The sequence below is a fragment of the Octopus bimaculoides genome, chromosome 13, assembly GCF_001194135.2.
Source record: "Octopus bimaculoides isolate UCB-OBI-ISO-001 chromosome 13, ASM119413v2, whole genome shotgun sequence".
In the NCBI taxonomy this organism is placed as follows: Eukaryota; Metazoa; Mollusca; class Cephalopoda; order Octopoda; family Octopodidae; genus Octopus; species Octopus bimaculoides.
This window is the reverse complement of record NC_068993.1, coordinates 25,460,568-25,479,021: the sequence shown is the minus strand read 5'-3', so window position 1 is coordinate 25,479,021 and position 18,454 is coordinate 25,460,568. Positions and strand designations below refer to the sequence as shown.

General features: G+C 35.4%; 1 protein-coding gene across 1 annotated transcript in view; it reads left to right on the top strand.

The window, feature by feature from the left end:
• The window catches only part of LOC106871923 (fibrillin-1), a 694,404-nt gene that overhangs the window by 673,869 nt on the left and 2,081 nt on the right, over window positions 1-18,454 (top strand). The window contains exons 47-50 of the mRNA XM_052972376.1: window positions 10,682-10,924; window positions 11,910-12,043; window positions 15,905-16,010; window positions 16,620-16,817. Of these exons, the coding sequence (XP_052828336.1) occupies window positions 10,682-10,924; window positions 11,910-12,043; window positions 15,905-16,010; window positions 16,620-16,817 (681 nt within the window). The remainder of the gene's footprint in view (window positions 1-10,681; window positions 10,925-11,909; window positions 12,044-15,904; window positions 16,011-16,619; window positions 16,818-18,454) is intronic.

Genomic DNA, 18,454 nt, shown 5'->3' with positions numbered 1-18,454 from the left:
CATCATCCCACTCCGGACCTATTTTGGCCAATTTTTTATTGCACTTCAAAACCATGAGAAGAACATTTTTGGTAAAAAAACTTTTTAAAAGTTGTTAATATTTTCAGAGGGAAAAGTGAGTGATTTAGCTGTTGTTTCTATCACATCCAAAGACAAGACAACCCTCCTCATTTCTTTATCACTCTCGCATGTATTGATGTTTTGCAATATTTTTCCCCCATAAATACATTTATGTGCTATAAAAAAGACAATTTGAGAGATTATTAATTTTTTGCAACCCCACTCCCTGCCGCCGATTGTTTCTGTTTAGAAATTAAAATATTGGAGAACCTGAGGAGGTCATTGATGGCATTTATCCACAGTGATTTTAAAATATTATGGAGATGTACTTGCATAGCAAGTGACTTGATCCGAGATCATGTGCTGAAACAAAAATAACTGCAGTGTAGATGTTTGTGAGCCATTCAAGAACACAAAAAACCCATTAGTTTCACAGCACTACTTAAATACAGAGGTCCCGATTCATCTACATAATGATATAAAGGAGTGGGTTAGTTTTTAGGGTTAGGGTTAGTTTTAGGGTTAGTTAGGGTTAGGATGTCATTACATGTCCACACAGTGTACATTTAAAATGTTTTGTACATAACACCTATATTTAAGTAGTACCTCTGCATTTAAGTAGTACAGTTAAGAGACCTCTGTATTTAAGTATAACCAGTTTCACTGTAACATTAAAATTACTTTTATGTCAAAATATTTTCATCGCTTTGAAACCGTAACCTGTTCACTGACAAAACTTCACAAAAGTGATGCAGAACAAAGTTTTGTCAGTGAGCACACACACACACATTCAAGTGCAAGCTTTGAGTACTTGTCGGTAACTTTTTTCCTTCTCGTTTTTTAATAGTAATTACACACCCTTCTAGGCTCTTCTCACAACTATTCTGTGTTCAAAAATTATATGGGTATTTAAAAAAATTTTCATTCAATAATGTTTTGACATTCCGTATACATTAACAGAATGAACTACTGGTTTTCCAAATAGCAAATTAAAACTTAAAAGAGAAAGCGAGAGACTTTGCAAATGAAAATGGAATACTCTACAGTGAATGCAATGAATATTTAAAATTGTGAGAAATTTGGGTTTAAAAAATTCAATAAACTTGAGAAATCAAAATTATAGGAAATTTCTTAGAACATGAATTTATAAAAATATTTCCAGACGGTCAACCCTTTAATAATTGCTTTCTTTTAGTTCTTTTAGTAATTGTTACATACTTAATTAATAAGCAGCTTTCTCCATTATAGTATAGATACACACACATATTTGAGTGTGGTCATAAGTTTACTTCCCAACCACATTATTTTGGGTTTAGTCCTACTTCCTTTCACCTTCTGCTATAGCTTCAGGTTAACCAAGCACTTCTGAGTGGATTTGGTAGAGAAACTGCAAGAAGCCTATTGTGTATGTGTGTGTGTGTGTGTGTGTGTGTGCATGCATCTTTGTGTCTGTGTTTATCCCCCAGTACTGCTTGACAACTGGTGTTGCTTAGTTTTTATCCATGTAACTTAGCAGTTCAGCAAAAGAGCCTGATAGAATAAGTACTGAGGTCGATTTGTATGACTAAAATTCTTCAAGGTGTTGCCCTAACATGGTCTCAGTCTATTGACTCGAACATGTAAAAGATTAAAAAATTCATATACGTTATTCACATATATGTGTGTATGTACATATGTATGTATGTCTGTTTGAATGAATGAATGAATGAATGAGCTTTTTTAAACCTTCTACTCAGGTCAGCTTCAAACTGCATCTTATTTTCCACTTATTTCCAAACCGCAATGTCTTAAGCTTAATTTCATTCAACTTTGTCTGCTCTTCTCAATAGCCACTCTTAGAGATGCTTAACACTTTAGCATTCAGATTTCTTTGTCTAATGTATTGCATATTTATTCACATTGTTTTGAATTAACCATGCATTATCTTGTAGCTTCAAGATTTTGATGGTGTGTGTGTATATTTAAAAAAATGACATTGTAGGGTAGGTATGAGGGATTGGATCTGGTGAGTTTTAACAGGTAAAAAATTTGGGCCAAATATGGTCAGATTAAATGCTAAAGGGTTAAATTTCAAAGAACTTGATACTTCTTAACATCCAAATAACATTCAAGCACAAATATTGACTAACTACTTGCATATTGTTGATGGGGGCAAGTATGCTTATCTGTGATTGCTCCTTCATTGATTTCATGTTGTTATATGAACTCTTTCATATCTAGGACATAACTGATCTCCTGATGTTTAGAAAACTTAATCAATAATCATATGGTATTTTCTGTTCAAATAAAATACAGTTGTTACTCCACATTTATACAAATTTATGTTGGTATTCAAAATATTTAATCAGTTTTAAATTACCAACATTCTCTTATATATTACTGTTATTTTCAGAATTGCTGTCAGAGTTGAGAAATTTAGACATTGCAGTGTCTGACTTGCAATAGTGGAGACACTTTTTCTCTAATTTTCACTTATGCATTTTTGATATCAGTCTCAACAAAATCTTTAGAGTTCACTTGTGTAAAAAAAATTATCATCATCATTGTCATTTGGGAATACAATTTCATTTATAAAACTCTTTTTTGAACAAGTTATTTCAAAATTATTCTCTTTCTATAAATTATTTTTACAGACAACTAGGTAAATACTGTCTGCTGTGTGTGTGTGTGTGTGTGTGTGCATATACATATGTGCATGTCTGTGTGTGTATGTGTGTACATATACATGTGTGTGTGTGTATTGCTATTCTATGGACTTTTTACTTATTCTGTGTGCATTAGCTATTATATAATAAGCTTCATTGGTTATTCTTAATCCTGTATGTAATAGCAACAGTATATATGAAACCACTATGTGTATAATGAGCAAAAAAGACTATATTGGAATTGGAGTTGTTATTAATTCTGCATTTAATATCCACCATGTATGTATGTATGTATGTGTGTATGTATGTACTTACATACGTACGTACGCATGTACATATGTACTTACGCACATATATTTATGTATCATTTATGTATATATCATTTATGTATATATTTATGTATCTTTTATGTATATATGTATGTATCTATGTACACATGTGTGTATGTTCTCTTCTAGTCATAATTATTTGAATTCTTCCTGCAAGAAAAGAACTGGCTTCTAACAAAGATTCAAAGCTCCTTCATTGTAATGTTGTAACAAAAACAATGTCATATTTTGATCTTGAGAAAAGTCCTGCACATTTTTACTGTTCAACTTACAGCTTGTATTTGCAATATGCATGTTAGCTTGTTGATTTATTTTTCTGAAAATCCTAGCTTTTTCAGATTGTCACTTTGACATTTACTAAAATAACCTAGTGCATCAATTATTATTGGTATAAATGTGAATTCATAAGCAGGGTATAGAAGCTAAAGGTTTCAAAGAAGTTATCCATAGTTATCCTATTTCTCTTTGATTTTTGAAGAGATATTCACATCAGAAGAGCAGCAGATCTCTATTATGGTACATAGTTTTCCTTTTATCTCTTTAACAACTATATCTGGCTTGTTTTGTTTACACTTGGTAGAAATTTTGATGGGAGTTGTTCCACCACCATTCTTTGTGTCGATGTTCAGTAACAGAGTGGTTCATCATCACTGTTGTTTAACGTCTGCCTTCCATACATACATGGATAGGACAGTTAACAAGAGCCGACCAGGTAGAAGACTACCCCAGGCTACTGTGTCTATTTTAGCAGTGTTTTTATGGTTGGATACCCTTCCTAACACTAATCACTCAGCAAAGTAGACGTAGTGCTTCTAATGTAGCACTAGCACAGGTGAGGTTAGTTTTGGCATGATTTTTACAGATACATGCCCTTCCAAATGTCAACCACTTTACAGTGTGGACTAAATACTTTTTACGTGGTACCAACACTGGCAGGGTCACCAAGTAACTCGCAAGACAAGGAATTTTGAGAGGGGCAGAGGCATTTGAGGAGGGGAGCTTGTGTCAGAGGATAAAAGGTTAGAGTGAGGTAGAGAGGCAGAAACAGGTGTCCTGCTATAACAGAGTGGGTATTGGAGGAGGTGATCTGGTGTCAAATGATGAAAGGTTAAAGTGTGACAGAGAAATAGAGAGACAGAAACAGGTGTCTTGCTATGAAGGTGGTATATGATTACCCAGTGAGAGAAAGAGAGAGAGAGGTACAAGAAAGAGGACAGAAACAGTTATACTGATATAAAGGAGATACTTGGTTACCTAGTTAAAGGATAAACAAGAGGGAAGAGAGAGTGATCAAGAATGAGGGCAGAAATAGGTGTGCTGTTGTAGAAGAGACACATGGCTACCCAGCCAGAGGGAAGAGCAAAGGAAAGAAAGAGAGAGAGAGAGAGAGAGAGTGGGAAACAGCAAAAATGCAAGAGAGAACAAGAGAGAGACGGTTAAGTGCAAGGGTATAGTCACAAATAACAAGGATCAGTGCATAGATGTGATGATTGAGTAAGGAAGAGAGAAGTTATTCTCTATGTTTATTTCAGGTCAGTCTTTTCTCTGGGTGGCATTGAATATTGTTTTAGAAACTTTATGCTGCATTGGAGGAGTAGTTTCTTGATGATATTTTGGGGCAGCTACTGATCATATTCCACAGTCTTCAAAATCATTTGGACAGGAAATTTATGAATTCTGCTGACAAGGTCAGAACAGTACTGGAGGAGTATTTTTCATCACAGACAAGTGAATTTTGGAAGAGGGGTCTTACAAGTTTATCAGATAGAACTGACACCCCTGCAAGTCTATCAGAGTGAACTGACACCCCTGCACGTGACTGTCAGTGGACTGGATGAGTCTTATAAATGGATGAGCCAATAGACAGTTGACGTCAAACTGTGTGAGCATTAGTCTTGTTATTGATTCTGCATTGGGGCTATTGGATTGTTACCGTGTGAATGGTTATAAAAAGATAACCAACTCTTGTTACATTGCTTATTATTATACAGCTATATTTGGTACTGTGATGTATTGTCATGCATACGCACACATCATATATCGTCACTGACAATATAACAGTTGGTGGTGAGAAGTATTCAAGTATTGTCAATTGTATATTTTTTGTTTATGAGAACAAAAAATTCATCTTGTTGTTTATCATGGAAGAATTACTACCAGCTGTGATAGAGTTGCAAAAGCAGCAATACAAGGTTTTACAGATTCTCCTCAAGGAAATGAAAAATGCTACAAATGCATTTACACTAGATTTATTGACAAGCTCCATCGATGAATTTAGATATAATCTGGATGAAAATGTCATATTTGCTGCTTATTGTAATTGATTTGAGGAAATATTCAAGAACAAATGTTCAGACTGGAAAGAATACCAGAAGACTAGACTTTTGCTAAGAAAATTAGCATAAGTGGAACCTGAAAAGTATATTAATTACATAGTACCCCCGAAACCTAGAGATTTATGATTTGAAGACATAATAAGCACACTATCAGACATTTTTAGTGAAAAAAAAAAGATCTTTGTTCAACATGAGATGGTCCTGTTTAAATTTGATGGAAAATGTAGAGAATGACTTCATTATATATATATATCAGAATAGTAAAGTGTGTGTGTGAAAAGTTCAAATTAAAGGAACTGTTAAAACTTCAAATTAAAGGAACTGACAATGGATATGTTTAAGTGCCTGATATTCGTTCAAGGACTAATAACACAGCAGGATTCAGAAATTCACACAAGGATATTGACTTAGCTAGAACAGAACCAGGATATTACTCTTCAACAAATATCTGAAGACTGCCAACATAATAAAGCTTAAACATGACATTGAGAGAATACAGGAACATGATGTATCAAATATACTGGCTAGAAGGCCAAAAAAAACATTAGAAAGTGCAAAGTGGATCTGTGCATGAGATGCGGTCAAATACATGACCAGTATGACTGTCCATTTAAAATACTTAAATATTTCAAGTGTGGTTTTCAAGGTCATATTTTCAAATTCTCATTGTTGCACAAAAATAAGGAAAGAATCTAAAAATGATGCATACAGGAAACATAATGAAATGTATTCGGTGTATCTGAAAATGATAAGGATAATGAAATCCGTAGAAAGTTTGTAAACATAAAAATAAATGGAACAAACATCAGATTACAGCTCGATACTGGGAGTGATATAACTATATTAAATGATAAAGCATGGAGTGTGTTTGGTAAACCGGTAGTAAGCAAAACTACAAAAGCTGCAAGAGGTGTTTCAGGAAGAAAATTATTGTTTAGAGGTGAATTCAAATTGCAATGTGACTTTCTGAGGCAAAGCAAATAATAAAAGCAAAGGCTTATGTGCTAAATAATACCAATAACCTATTTGGAATGAATAGGTTGGAGAAATTCGATCTCTGGGATTTATCCATTAACCACTATTGCAAAAATGTAATAGGCACAGGCACAAGTCCTAACACTGACTCAGACAAATTGCAAAAAGGATTAAAGAAAGTAATCCCAGAAGTGTTTTCAGACGAACTAGGTGCATGTTTGAAAACAAAAGCAAAATTTGCGATAAAAGAGAATGCAGTATCAATTTTTAAACCAAAAGGAAATGCGCAATACACAGTATTAGAAAAGATAAACTTAGAGATACTAGAAAGAATTGGAGTTATCCAGAAAGTGGAATATTCTCAATGGGCATCACCAACTGTGTACGTTAAGAAAAAGAATAATAAAATCAGAGTGTGTGCTGATTTTTCCACTGGGTTAAACAAATGTCGTAAAATGTTTAACTATGCACTATCTGCTCTGGAGGACATATTTGTGAAATTAAATGGTGGCAAGATATTTTCTAAATTGCTCCAAATACCAAACAATTAACACATAAAGAACTAAAAATTGCACTGGTGATCTTCGATGACATATTGATTAAGAGTGAATCAAGAAGTCTGCATGTACAACATGTGAAAAAGGTATTTAAAAAAACTAAGTGAATTCAGATAAGTGTGAATTATTTTTGCCTAAAATTAGATATTTGAGGCAAATCATAGACAGAAAGGGTTTGGATTCTACCAGAGCATCAGCAATTAAAAATATGCCCCTACCAAAGAATGTAGTGGTATAACAAGCATTTTGGGGTTTGGTGAATTATTACCAAATTAACATGCCTAATATTCATAACTTGCATGCAGCATTAAATTACCTGCTAATGAAAGAAATGAAATGGAATTGGACACAAAAAGGAAATTATATAGCTTTGGGTGCCAGTAGATATGGCATTGGAGTGGTAATTTTGCATAAGTATGAAGATGGTAATACAAAAACTGTAGCACAAAAACTTTGAACCATTTGAAGAAAGTGTAATTGCATCATGAAGAGCTGAAGCAGAGATAAAAAGCATTTTGTGTAATGTGATTAATGAATTGGCTGTAACCTTCGAAGAAATTAAAGCCAAAGCACCAAAAGATGACTATAAATAAAATGAAAGTCACCTTGAAAGAAAATAAAGTAAATACATATCGTACTGAAATTTAAATTTGAACTCATATTCTGTATGTGACAACAATCTAATGTACGCACAGAGGATTATAGGGCCATTTACACTGCAAAAAAGAAATCCAAAAGATTTTCACATTAGACATCTAGGAATGTCATGCATGACAGCACTTATGAGAAGCTATGTGTATTGGCTGAAGATGGATAAAGATATTGAAAATCTTGTAAGATCCTGCAAATGCTCTGCTCTGACAATGAAATCACCTACTGTCAGTTATCAACCATGGCCAAAGGCTGTGACACTGCGATCCAGGCATCACATAGACTTTGCAGGCCTACTATATGGAAATTATTTTCTCGTAGTAGCGGAAAGCTACGCAAAATGGCTGGAAGTATGTAAATGTAGGCATCCTATGTCCTCTGCAATAATTGATTTTCTCCTTGAGATATTTGCTTGATATAGTATACTAGATACCATGGTGTCCGATAATGGGACACAGTTTACAGGATCTCAATTCAAAGATTTCTGCCAGATGTTCCAAATTGATCATATAACCATGTCACCATATCACCCACAGTCAAATGTTTGGATGGAATAGTTCATGGACATATTCAAGAGGGCACTAAGAAAAGTGAACAATGGAAGGATTGATGACCTGGCATTAATAAAATTTCTAAGAGTATATAGAGTTACTCCAAGCTCAAAGACACCATCAGGTAAATCCCCAGCTGAATTAATGTTCACAAGAAAGATTAAGGCCATATTCAACAAACTGTTGTCAAGCAGAGAAAAAAAACTTGGAATAACAATGACAAAAGTGATATGCCAAAAAATTTTTTAAGTAGGCGAAAGTGTTTTTTAAAAACATACAGATATGAAAAACAATCATGAGAGGACAGTATTATTTGTAATAGAATTGGAAAAATGACCTATATGGTTGAAAAGGCAAAAGGGCAAGGGTTTGATTTCAAAAGACAGGCAAACTAGTTGAGAAAAAGATAAACCAAGGATAATAATAAAAGGATTGAAGAACTGATAGATTTTATGTTCACTATGTTTGAAGTACCATTACCAGATAAAACTGACACACCCATTCTAGAACTAGAAAGAAGAAATTTCCAGATCCTTTAATGGTTGAACCAAAGAGGATGAAGTATTGAACTCCATTTTGAGTTGATTCTTTATCTTTAAAAGGGGAGATGTGGAGAAGAAATAAATAAATAAGACTGGATGAGTCTCATAAATTGATGAGCCAGTAAACAGTTGAAGTAGTTGAAGTCGAACTGTGGGAGCATTAGTCTCATTATTAATTCTGTGTTGGAGTATTGGATTGTTATTGCGTGATCTGTTATAATAAGATAACCAACTCTTGTTACATTGCTTATTGTTATACGGTTATATTTGGTAGTGATATATTGTTACACAACCACGCACACACATCATATATCATCCCTGACAATATAACATTTTCCTATGAAAGGTATGTATACCAGTGATTGCTGAGGAGAGAGAAATAATATTACAGACGAAGTAATTGCTCCAAATTGTTTCTGTTCCTGAGATGTTGAAATGAATAGGTTTGTGGTTTACAGGGTGAAAGAAGTTATCCCTCTTTGGCATGGGACACACAATGGCATCATTCTTGGAGAGAGAGAGAGAGACTGAAGAGTCTGGCAAGGATAGGTGCTATGAAAGAGAAGCCGTTATAACTAGTCACCTTGCTGATTTCAAGCAATTAGAAACCTTTTCTCCATGGTAACTGTCTGTATATGGTATGGTGATGTGGAGAGGAGGAATTTGAAAGGAACTTTATTGAGAGCAAGCAGTGTACAATTAGAGGTGAAACATTTAGCAAATGTTTGGAAAATTTTTCAGTGAATGTGCTGCTAACAGTCATCTTGGTGAAGAAGGATGATTATGTGAAGTTGGTTGAGTGGAATTTTCTTGTGGATCAAAAGGCTCTTAATAGGCATGAAAACTTGCATTTCATGCTAAATCCTTTGATTTTTCAGTAGGAGCTGTAGTGATGGGTAAAAGTCTCCTAGAAAGTGACTTCTAGTTATTGTAGACAACGATATTTACCTGTAAAGCTGCAGCACTGATACAGGTAAACTTGTTGTTGTTCATTTGTAGGTCAACCATAAATTAGCAGATCCATGATGGAAAGATTCCACCCATGACCATCCCATCTTTTAAAGTCCAACATGTCTTTCTTCTTTCAATATGGATGTGAATGATCTAATGGAGGTCAAGCAAGCCTAAGAATATTGTCTCAGCTCAAGATAAGCTAGTTGCAGGTTTTGGAGTTAAGAGCTTTGGTTGTGTGAAGTATGTGAAGTGAGACTCCATAGAAGAATAGTTTTGCTCATGTACTTAGATGTTTCATATGAATTGTAAGTGACATTTCTTTTTATTAAAGGTAGCAAATGATTTAGTTTCTGCACTACCAGCTTCACTCTGCAATGAGTGAAAAGCCCAGGACAAACTATATCCCTTGAAGTCCTCAAAAGGCAGGGTGAGATCAATGTTTTCAATGCAGGAAGTGAGTTGGGCAAAAAACTGTTGGAAGTTTAGGATATGTGAGACCCAGAAGATGGATGTTGAAAAATAGGGAAGAGAGACTTTGAGCCAGAGTCGGTAGAAGTTGTTATTTCTGAAATCCAGGTTGGAGATTCTTGCTTGCATAAGAAAAAAATCATCTGCTTAATTGGCAAGTCCTCATTTATGAATATTCTTCAACCACTTGCTGTTACTCAGTGGTTTAAAGTCTTAGTTATATACCATTTCCCATTGTTCTACTTCCTGTCACTTCCCCTTCTTTCCCAAGAACTGCATCCTCTTGAACTCTTTTCCTTTGGCACCTTTCCTCTAATACCTAACATGCAAAAAATTGAAACTAAATATAACAGATTTAATTTTAATAGGCTGACTATATCTCACAATCTCAAAATGCCTTAAGTAGCTATGAACATTTCTCTTTTATTTGAAACTAAAATATAAGACAAAAGAAATATGAAATCTTAAGACTGAAAATAGACCAGTCAAAACTGAATGCAGATGGAGGCACAAAAAATGAGATTTATAGTTTAGAACACACATGCTAAAAAGTAAGGTTTTGCACATTTTATTTGAAATAATTTTATATGTTTCATTTCTTCTCTATTTTAAGTAACCATTGTCAATGGTATCCAGTGTCCAACCAACATACAAGAGGTTCTACCTAAGAAAAAGAGTTATATTGCTATTTCTATGCCACATATTGAGAATTCAGCCGATTGGACAGTTGAAGAGACATGGGCAAACTTTAAAAGATCCACTGTATTGTTCCAAGCTGGCAAAACTGTTCTTCATCTAAATGTGAAGAGCAAATCAGGAGATATAGTTAAATGCAATCTGACTATTGAAGCAATTGGTATGTATTGATATTGAATTGTTTTCTTTTTTTAAAAGGTAGAGTTGGTAAAAAGACCCTTCTTATCTGTTAATGTTGGCTATGTTGTTAGATTTAGTGAATTAAAATTAAATATAAATAACTATCAACAGTCAAGTGGGACATTAATAACTTACAGAATTCAATGAATTAGCCATAGTCTGGATATTTACCATTATTTTCATCATATTACAAGTTCAAATTTTATCAACTTTTCTTTATATTTTTATAATATTCCGTTGTCCCTGCTTAAGCAGACAATGAAATTCCACTAGTAAGATTTGATCTCTCATTCATCTGTTGGTTGCTGTTATTATCTACATAACACAGTAATTCAGCAAGAGAGCTGTAACAGCCAAACTGATAAGAATTTTACTTCTCAAATGGAGACTTATGAATTTGTATTCTCTCAATTTATGTTGTTTACCAAGTTTTACCATGCCATATTGTCAAATCAGTCCCAACTATCTTTAAAAAGACAGAGGAAATGGAAGAAACATTAATTATAGATTCACTATGCCTGAAAAAGGGACACACACTGATCCTAATTGGAATCCCTTTGATCATTGGTCTCTACAGTTATGGTTGACTTAGGATTAGCCACCAAAAATAACAATCTAACTGCTAAATTGATAGGTCCTAGATGTTATAATAATCTTGATGTGGTAGCTGTCATAAATTCTTTGGTTCTGTGATATGGTTAAAAAACTTAGTTCCTTCTGACCAACTCACCTGGCAGTAACATGGCTTGCAAGAAACAAAATAGTGAAGTGAGGAAGCGAACTAATTACCCTAACCAGGCTGTTGCAAGTGGGTGTCTCTGGAGTTTGGTGGTCAAATATACTTTCCAGAAATAACCAGAACAATGGTTCCATTTATATCATCTTGAATTTGGATTTATAATTGAAATCAAATTGCATTAAATTTCACAATAGTTTGAAAATTTGATGATTTTTTTTTTTTACAGATCAAGAGCCTCCAGTTTACAGATCTTGCCCCAAGATTGTTCAAACTGTAGCATGGGGAAAACATCCCAAAGTTTTTTGGGAAATACCAATATTTTTAGACAACGTAGCTGTTGTCAAAATAAAAAGTAATAAAGTAAGTACAAATTATATAAACTGTTTTCTAATATAGGTATATACCTCAGAATTGGAGGACAAGTATATGAGTCGAATTTGACTGGTACATTCTTTTATTGATCCCTGAAGTATGAAAGACAAAGTTGACTTAGCAGGATTTGAACTCAGAATGTAAAGTGCCATGTAACTTAAGCATTTTCTTCATCACTCCAACAATTCAGAAAATTCACATTTTCAAGAAATATGATATTTTGTAGAAAATATATTGGTTCCTAAATAGCATGGCCAATTGCTATTTGGTTACTAACCTGTGACAAAGACAAACTATATAATTGAAAAAATGAGAGGCAGTAGCTGGGTTAGAAAGCAACCAGATATGCTGGTGGGCTTGCAGCTTGATGAGTGGAGAGGCAGGTTGATGCTGTGAAATATGATGGGACACTAGACCAAAAAGCCACTTAAACTGCTTGGGATTTGATTTGATCCCAATCTCCAGGTGTATCAGAACTGGGATGAAGCAATGTACAGGTGGGCCAGTTTTACCCAGAAATGAGCAGAGAGGAAGCTATCTTTGAAAGGTCAGATTGAGATGGCAAATGCCCACATCATCTCTATCATTATCATTTATTGCTTGACTACCATACCTTGTTCAAGGTTTCAGGCTGGAATGTCTGACCTTTAGCTTCTTGTGAAAGAAATATGTTTCATAGAACAGGTGAGGTTCATTAACTGCCAGTACTATCTGTGTGGCAAGTATAGTATGTTAGGCATACTATAGGTGCTGATACAGACATATGCAAGCTTCACCATCACCAAAGGTTACTGGATGCTGAGCATTCTTTTATTCTTTCTTTTGTTTCAGTCATTTGACTGTGGCCATGCTAGAGCACAACCTTGAAGTGTTTTCGTCAAACAATTCAACCCCAGGACTTATTTTTTAAGCCTAGTACTTATCCTATTGGTCTCTTTGCCAAACTGTTAAGTTACAGAGATGTAAACACACCATCACCAGTTGCCAAGCAATGATGCAACAAACACAAAGACACACACACACAAACATATACGATGGGGCTTCTTTCAGTTTCCATCTACCAAATCCTCTCACAAGACTTTGGTTGGCCTGAGGTTATAGTAGAAGACATTTGCCCAAGGTGCCACTCAGTGGAATTGAACCCAGAACCATCTGGTTGGGAAGCAAGTTTCTTACCTCACAGCCATGCATGAAGTATGACTTTCTTTTATAGAGTTACAGTCTTGGGTGAAGTTTAGATGAAGAAAAGGCACTTGGCATATAGAACGTCATCAATCCCCAGTCAAGCAATGAGATTGTTGTAAGGTCCACTCTTGCAACCTAAAGAGAATTAGTAGAGGAGAAAGCAATGATGTCTTCAGAGAAGTTCTGGATGGCATTAGAAACAAGGTGACTGGTCTGTTTCAGAAGACTTCCAAGTAGGGGATGGCTATGGACAACTTTTTAAAATCCTTAGCTTGGCAGTGCTACCAAGGACAACATGTTTGAGAAACTCTGTGGCTAAGCCAGCTCAAGGTACCAGCAACTTGGGTAGTTGCCCGGGGCACCTTGTGCTAGGGGGAACCAAGGAGGGCATGACAAAGACAAGGGAATTTCCACAACCATCAGCTTGTACACACCAAAGTGCAGCTTTCCTGGGGCACGAGCAACTCTAGGACCAGCCCTGCTCTGCAGGCATGTAAGTGCTTTCAGATAGCCCTTATCTGTGATGTGTACAGAGTGACAAAACTATGTTGTATGCAGTCATTTAGTGTCTGAACATTATTGTTGTTACATATCAGATGGATGTAGCTGTCACCTGAGTTTATCATGAGGATTGCCAAGGCTTAAGCAGGGAAGTTGGTTTCCCTCTGACTGGTGACTACAGCAAATGAGGTTGCGTTGTGGTTGAAAGGTTTGAGGACATTCTCTTCTTTGGTCAGTCTTTCATAAACTTTTTCTAGTTTCACTTGTAAATGAAGTAAGGTTGGAGAGGGAAGTACCGTCCATGAGTGAATTTATTGAAAAAGGGGTGAAAGTGAATGAAAGACTGAGTATAAGCCTGTAAGTTAGAGAACGACATTTGGAGAGGACACTTGCCCTTGGTGTTCAGTGAGATTTAGGATGGTTGGGACCCTGGATGGAGATCCTCTTGTATTAGAAGGATTGCATCATCATCCTTTTTTAATGTATACCATGTATACTTATGATTGATGAGGCAGTAAATATAACCATTAACTTCAAGCTACTCCAAAAGATTCCATTAGATAATAGATATCCATCTATAATTTGTGCGGAAGCTTTGCTCCTTTAGATTTCCCTAGATGTGGATATATTGTTTTTAGATGGGGCTTCCAGTGTAGGAAGCACCACATCTTCATTAGTAAAATGAACTCATCCCTTAAAAACAGTTATGTAGAGTAGATTGGTTGCTGTAACAAGGCCAGCCTGTCACAACCTCACTCTCACATCAATACAAAAGATAAACTGATGAACATCTGTTCACTTCCAAACTAATGAAATATAAGATAAAGGGCAAACTGTTGCTCTGTTTTTCTTCTGGTTTCAAATTTGCATTGCATTTACTTTTAAACTCTCTCAATCTGTCTTTCTCTCTCTCTCTCTATATATATATATATATATATGATGAATGAGAGATGGAACATGGAAGATACCAGATATAAACCATTCGTTTTATTTTCTTATATATATATATGAGTGGTTGTGTGGTAAGTAGCTCGCTTACCAACCACATGGTCCTGGGTTCAGTCCCACTGCATAGCACCTTGGCCAAGTGTCTTCTACTATAGCTTCAGGCTGACCAAAGCTTTGTGAATGGATTTGGTAGATGGAAACTGCAAGAAGCCTGTTGTATATGTATGTCCCCGCCAGCATCGCTTGGCAACCGATGCTGCTGTGTTTATGTCCCCCTAACTTAGCGGTTCAGTAAAAGAAACCCAATAGAAAAAGTACTAGGCTTACAAAGAATAAGCTCTAGGGTTGATTTGCTTGACTAAAGGTGGTGCTCCAGCATGGCCGCAGTCAAATGACTGAAACGAGTAAAAGAGTATATGGGCATGGGTCTTCTACTATAACCCGGTGGATTTGATTGATAGACAAAAGAAGTCCATCATATATATATATACACACACACACACATATATATAAATACATACATATATATATATATATGCATACATATTTCTGTATGTCTGCGTTTAAGTTAGTGTCTCCTTGTAAACACAAGCAGTGTCCTTCATTTCCAAACTTTCATGAAAGTATGTCCAGCTATGTGGAAATATTGCCTTACTTGGAAACAGGAAGGGCTACAGGCTGTAGAAAATGTACTTCAACAAATTCTGTCCAGTCCATGTGAGCATGGAAAAGTGGATGTTAAAACAATGATGATCTCCACTTATATGTATCTTTTATCTTCAGTCATTAGATTATGGCCATGCTGGAGCACTGCCTTGAGGAATTTTAGTCAGACTAATTGACCTCCAGTATTTATTTTCTGGTACTTATTCTATCGATTTCTTCTGCAGGCTGCTAAGTTATGGGGACATAAGCACATCAACACTGGTTGTCAAATTGTGGTGAGGGACAAACACAGACACAAAGACACACACATATATAGACAGTTTATGTCTACCAAATCCACTCACAAGGCTACAATAGACGATATTTACCCAAGGTTCCACACAGTGGGGGGGGGGGGTTAACCCAGAACCATGTGGCTGGGAGGCAAACTACATACCATACAACCACACTTGTGCCTACTACATATATATATATATATATATATATATATTGACATGAACAATGATTTTCTTGAAATTAAAATTAAAATTTCTATTTCATTCCATTTAGGTCCCAGAAGAAAGTGAAATGGATTTTGGAATGAACCAAGTCATTTACACAGGTCGAGATAGTGAAAATAACTTTGCAAGGTGTATATTTATGGTGGACATAAAACGTAAGTTAATTTAATCTACTGTTATGGTTTGTACCTATCACATCCATCCTTTTAGTTTTCTATAACTATCTAGAGGTGCTACACTTTTATGTCTTAAAATCATCATAGGAGTTCTTATAACTTTGGATTATCTTCATAGACATTCTGCCATGGTTTAATCTCAGAAGACTTTGAACATTACAGTTAAATAGCTTTCGTAAAATTTAAGTTTAAGAATCTACATTGATATTTGTTCATTAATAGTTATTGTATAGTCATCTGTTTACAGATTATTTTCATTAGAGTGACTATTTGAACCATCTCTCTCTTTCTTACTCCCTCTCTCTCTGAGCCAACAAAATTGCTTATTCTGCAGACAAATACATGCATAGATATTTCTAGGATCAATATATTGAATCAACTTTGCATCAATTTCTTATGACTCCAGCACCGCAGATTCGACATACGCTTTAATTACAGCCTCTTTCGTTCTATAATGTAGTGTGTAACTATCCATGAGACCTATGAAAATTAAGTGGACAAAGTTAGCTAGAGTCATGTGTTTTACCATGGATTATATTTAGCTCATAAGTTATTATAAATATTAATGCTTTTTTGTTGCTTTACCAGATGGAAGATGTCCAGAATTAGTCAAACCACAAAATGGTTACCTACGTTGCAGTTACACTGATGATGATGCACAAACATGCACAGCAGGATGTAATTCATATTTCCGTTTTCCACACAATCATACCAAATTTGTATTCCAATGTCCTCCTAACTCAAACAAGTGGAATATTCCACCTATTCAACTTACGCATTGCATAGGTAAATGCTTTTCTTCTTTTTTCTATTACTGCTTTATGCTATGTGTATCCCAGTTTTAGAATAGACACACCATATGTTGTGAAAGGTGAGTAAAACAGTTGACAGTAAGAAGAGCATGCAGCAATAAAACACCATTCAACCCGTTAACATGGAAAAGTGGGCATAAAACGTTGTTGTTGGTAGTGGTGACAACGACGACAGTGATGATGATGATGATGATGGAAGAGTGGGGGGGAGTACGATGCTGATGACAGAAGTAGTGGTGATGGTGTTGGCCCCACTTCTGCTGGTTTGGAATTTGATGTTCTTCATTTTACATCCAGCCCCAAAGCCTACTCAGACAACAATTTGTTTCCCAAAGCTGTACTTTTGTAATCTACTTGTCTCACCAAAATGTACACATCTCTGATCATCATTAACAAATAAGATACTGGTCATGATAATGTTTCTACCATTACCCTCAGACAATGCACTCCTCAAGACCTAGCTTTTCGGTCTTTCGCTCAACAGAGATTTATCTCAACTTTTAAAAGTATGCTACCATGTATTCCATCTTTAAAAAGAGCAACCTCTCCGACTCAATCAAAATTTCTCAAATATAACAGAAACATTAATAAATACTTTATTATATCAAGTTTCTTTCCTGTTTGAGTTATCATCAGTGTTCTTTCCTTACAGTTGGAACTACCAAAATCTTGTTTTCCTACTTCACACACTATTAATCTTTCAACTCTTGAGAAATGTCCTTGCTATCAATAAGATCTTTGCTTGTGTACAGGCTTCATCATTCACTCATTTTTGCTCATGCTTTACATGCATTTATTGTTATTATTATTATTATTAACACTGTGAGCTGGCAGAATCGTTAGCACTCTGGGCAAGATGTTTAATAGCATTTCGTGTCTTTAAAATTCCACTGAAGTCGACTGAGTTCAAATTCTGTCAAGGTCAACTTAACTTTGCCTTTCATCCTTTTGGGGTCAATGAATTAAGTACCAGTCAAGTACTTGAGTCAGTGTGATCGACTTACCCCTCCCTCAAAATTTCTTGCTTTGTGTCTACAGTAGAAAGAATTATTATCATGCCTGACAAAATGCTTAGCAGTATCTCATGTCATTATGTTCTGAGTTCAAGTTCCACTAAGGTTGACTTTACCTTTCATTCTTTTGGGGTTGATAAAAATGACTATCATTTGAGCACTGGGGTCGATGTAATCAAGTCGCCCCTCCCCACAAAATTTCAGGCCTTGTGCTCATAATAGAAAGGATTGTTTGAAATGGCAAAATTACCAGAACATCAGTGTTTGTTCTGGGTCTTTATACTCTGAGTTAAAATCCTGCCAAGATCAATTTTCATCCTTTTGAGGTTGATAAAATAAAGTACTTGTGAAGTACTGGAGTTGAGTGGCTGTGTGGTAAGAAACTTGCTTCCCATCCACATGATTCCAAGTTCAGTCCTATTGCATGGCACCATGGGCAAGTGTCTTCTACTATAGCCTTGGGCCAACTAAAGCCTTGTGAGTGGATTTGGTATATGGAAACTGAAAGTAGTCTGTTGTGTGTGTGTATATGTGTGCGTATGTATGTATAGACTATTTTGTGTTTCATTTGAGATCATGAATTGGGGATCAACAATGA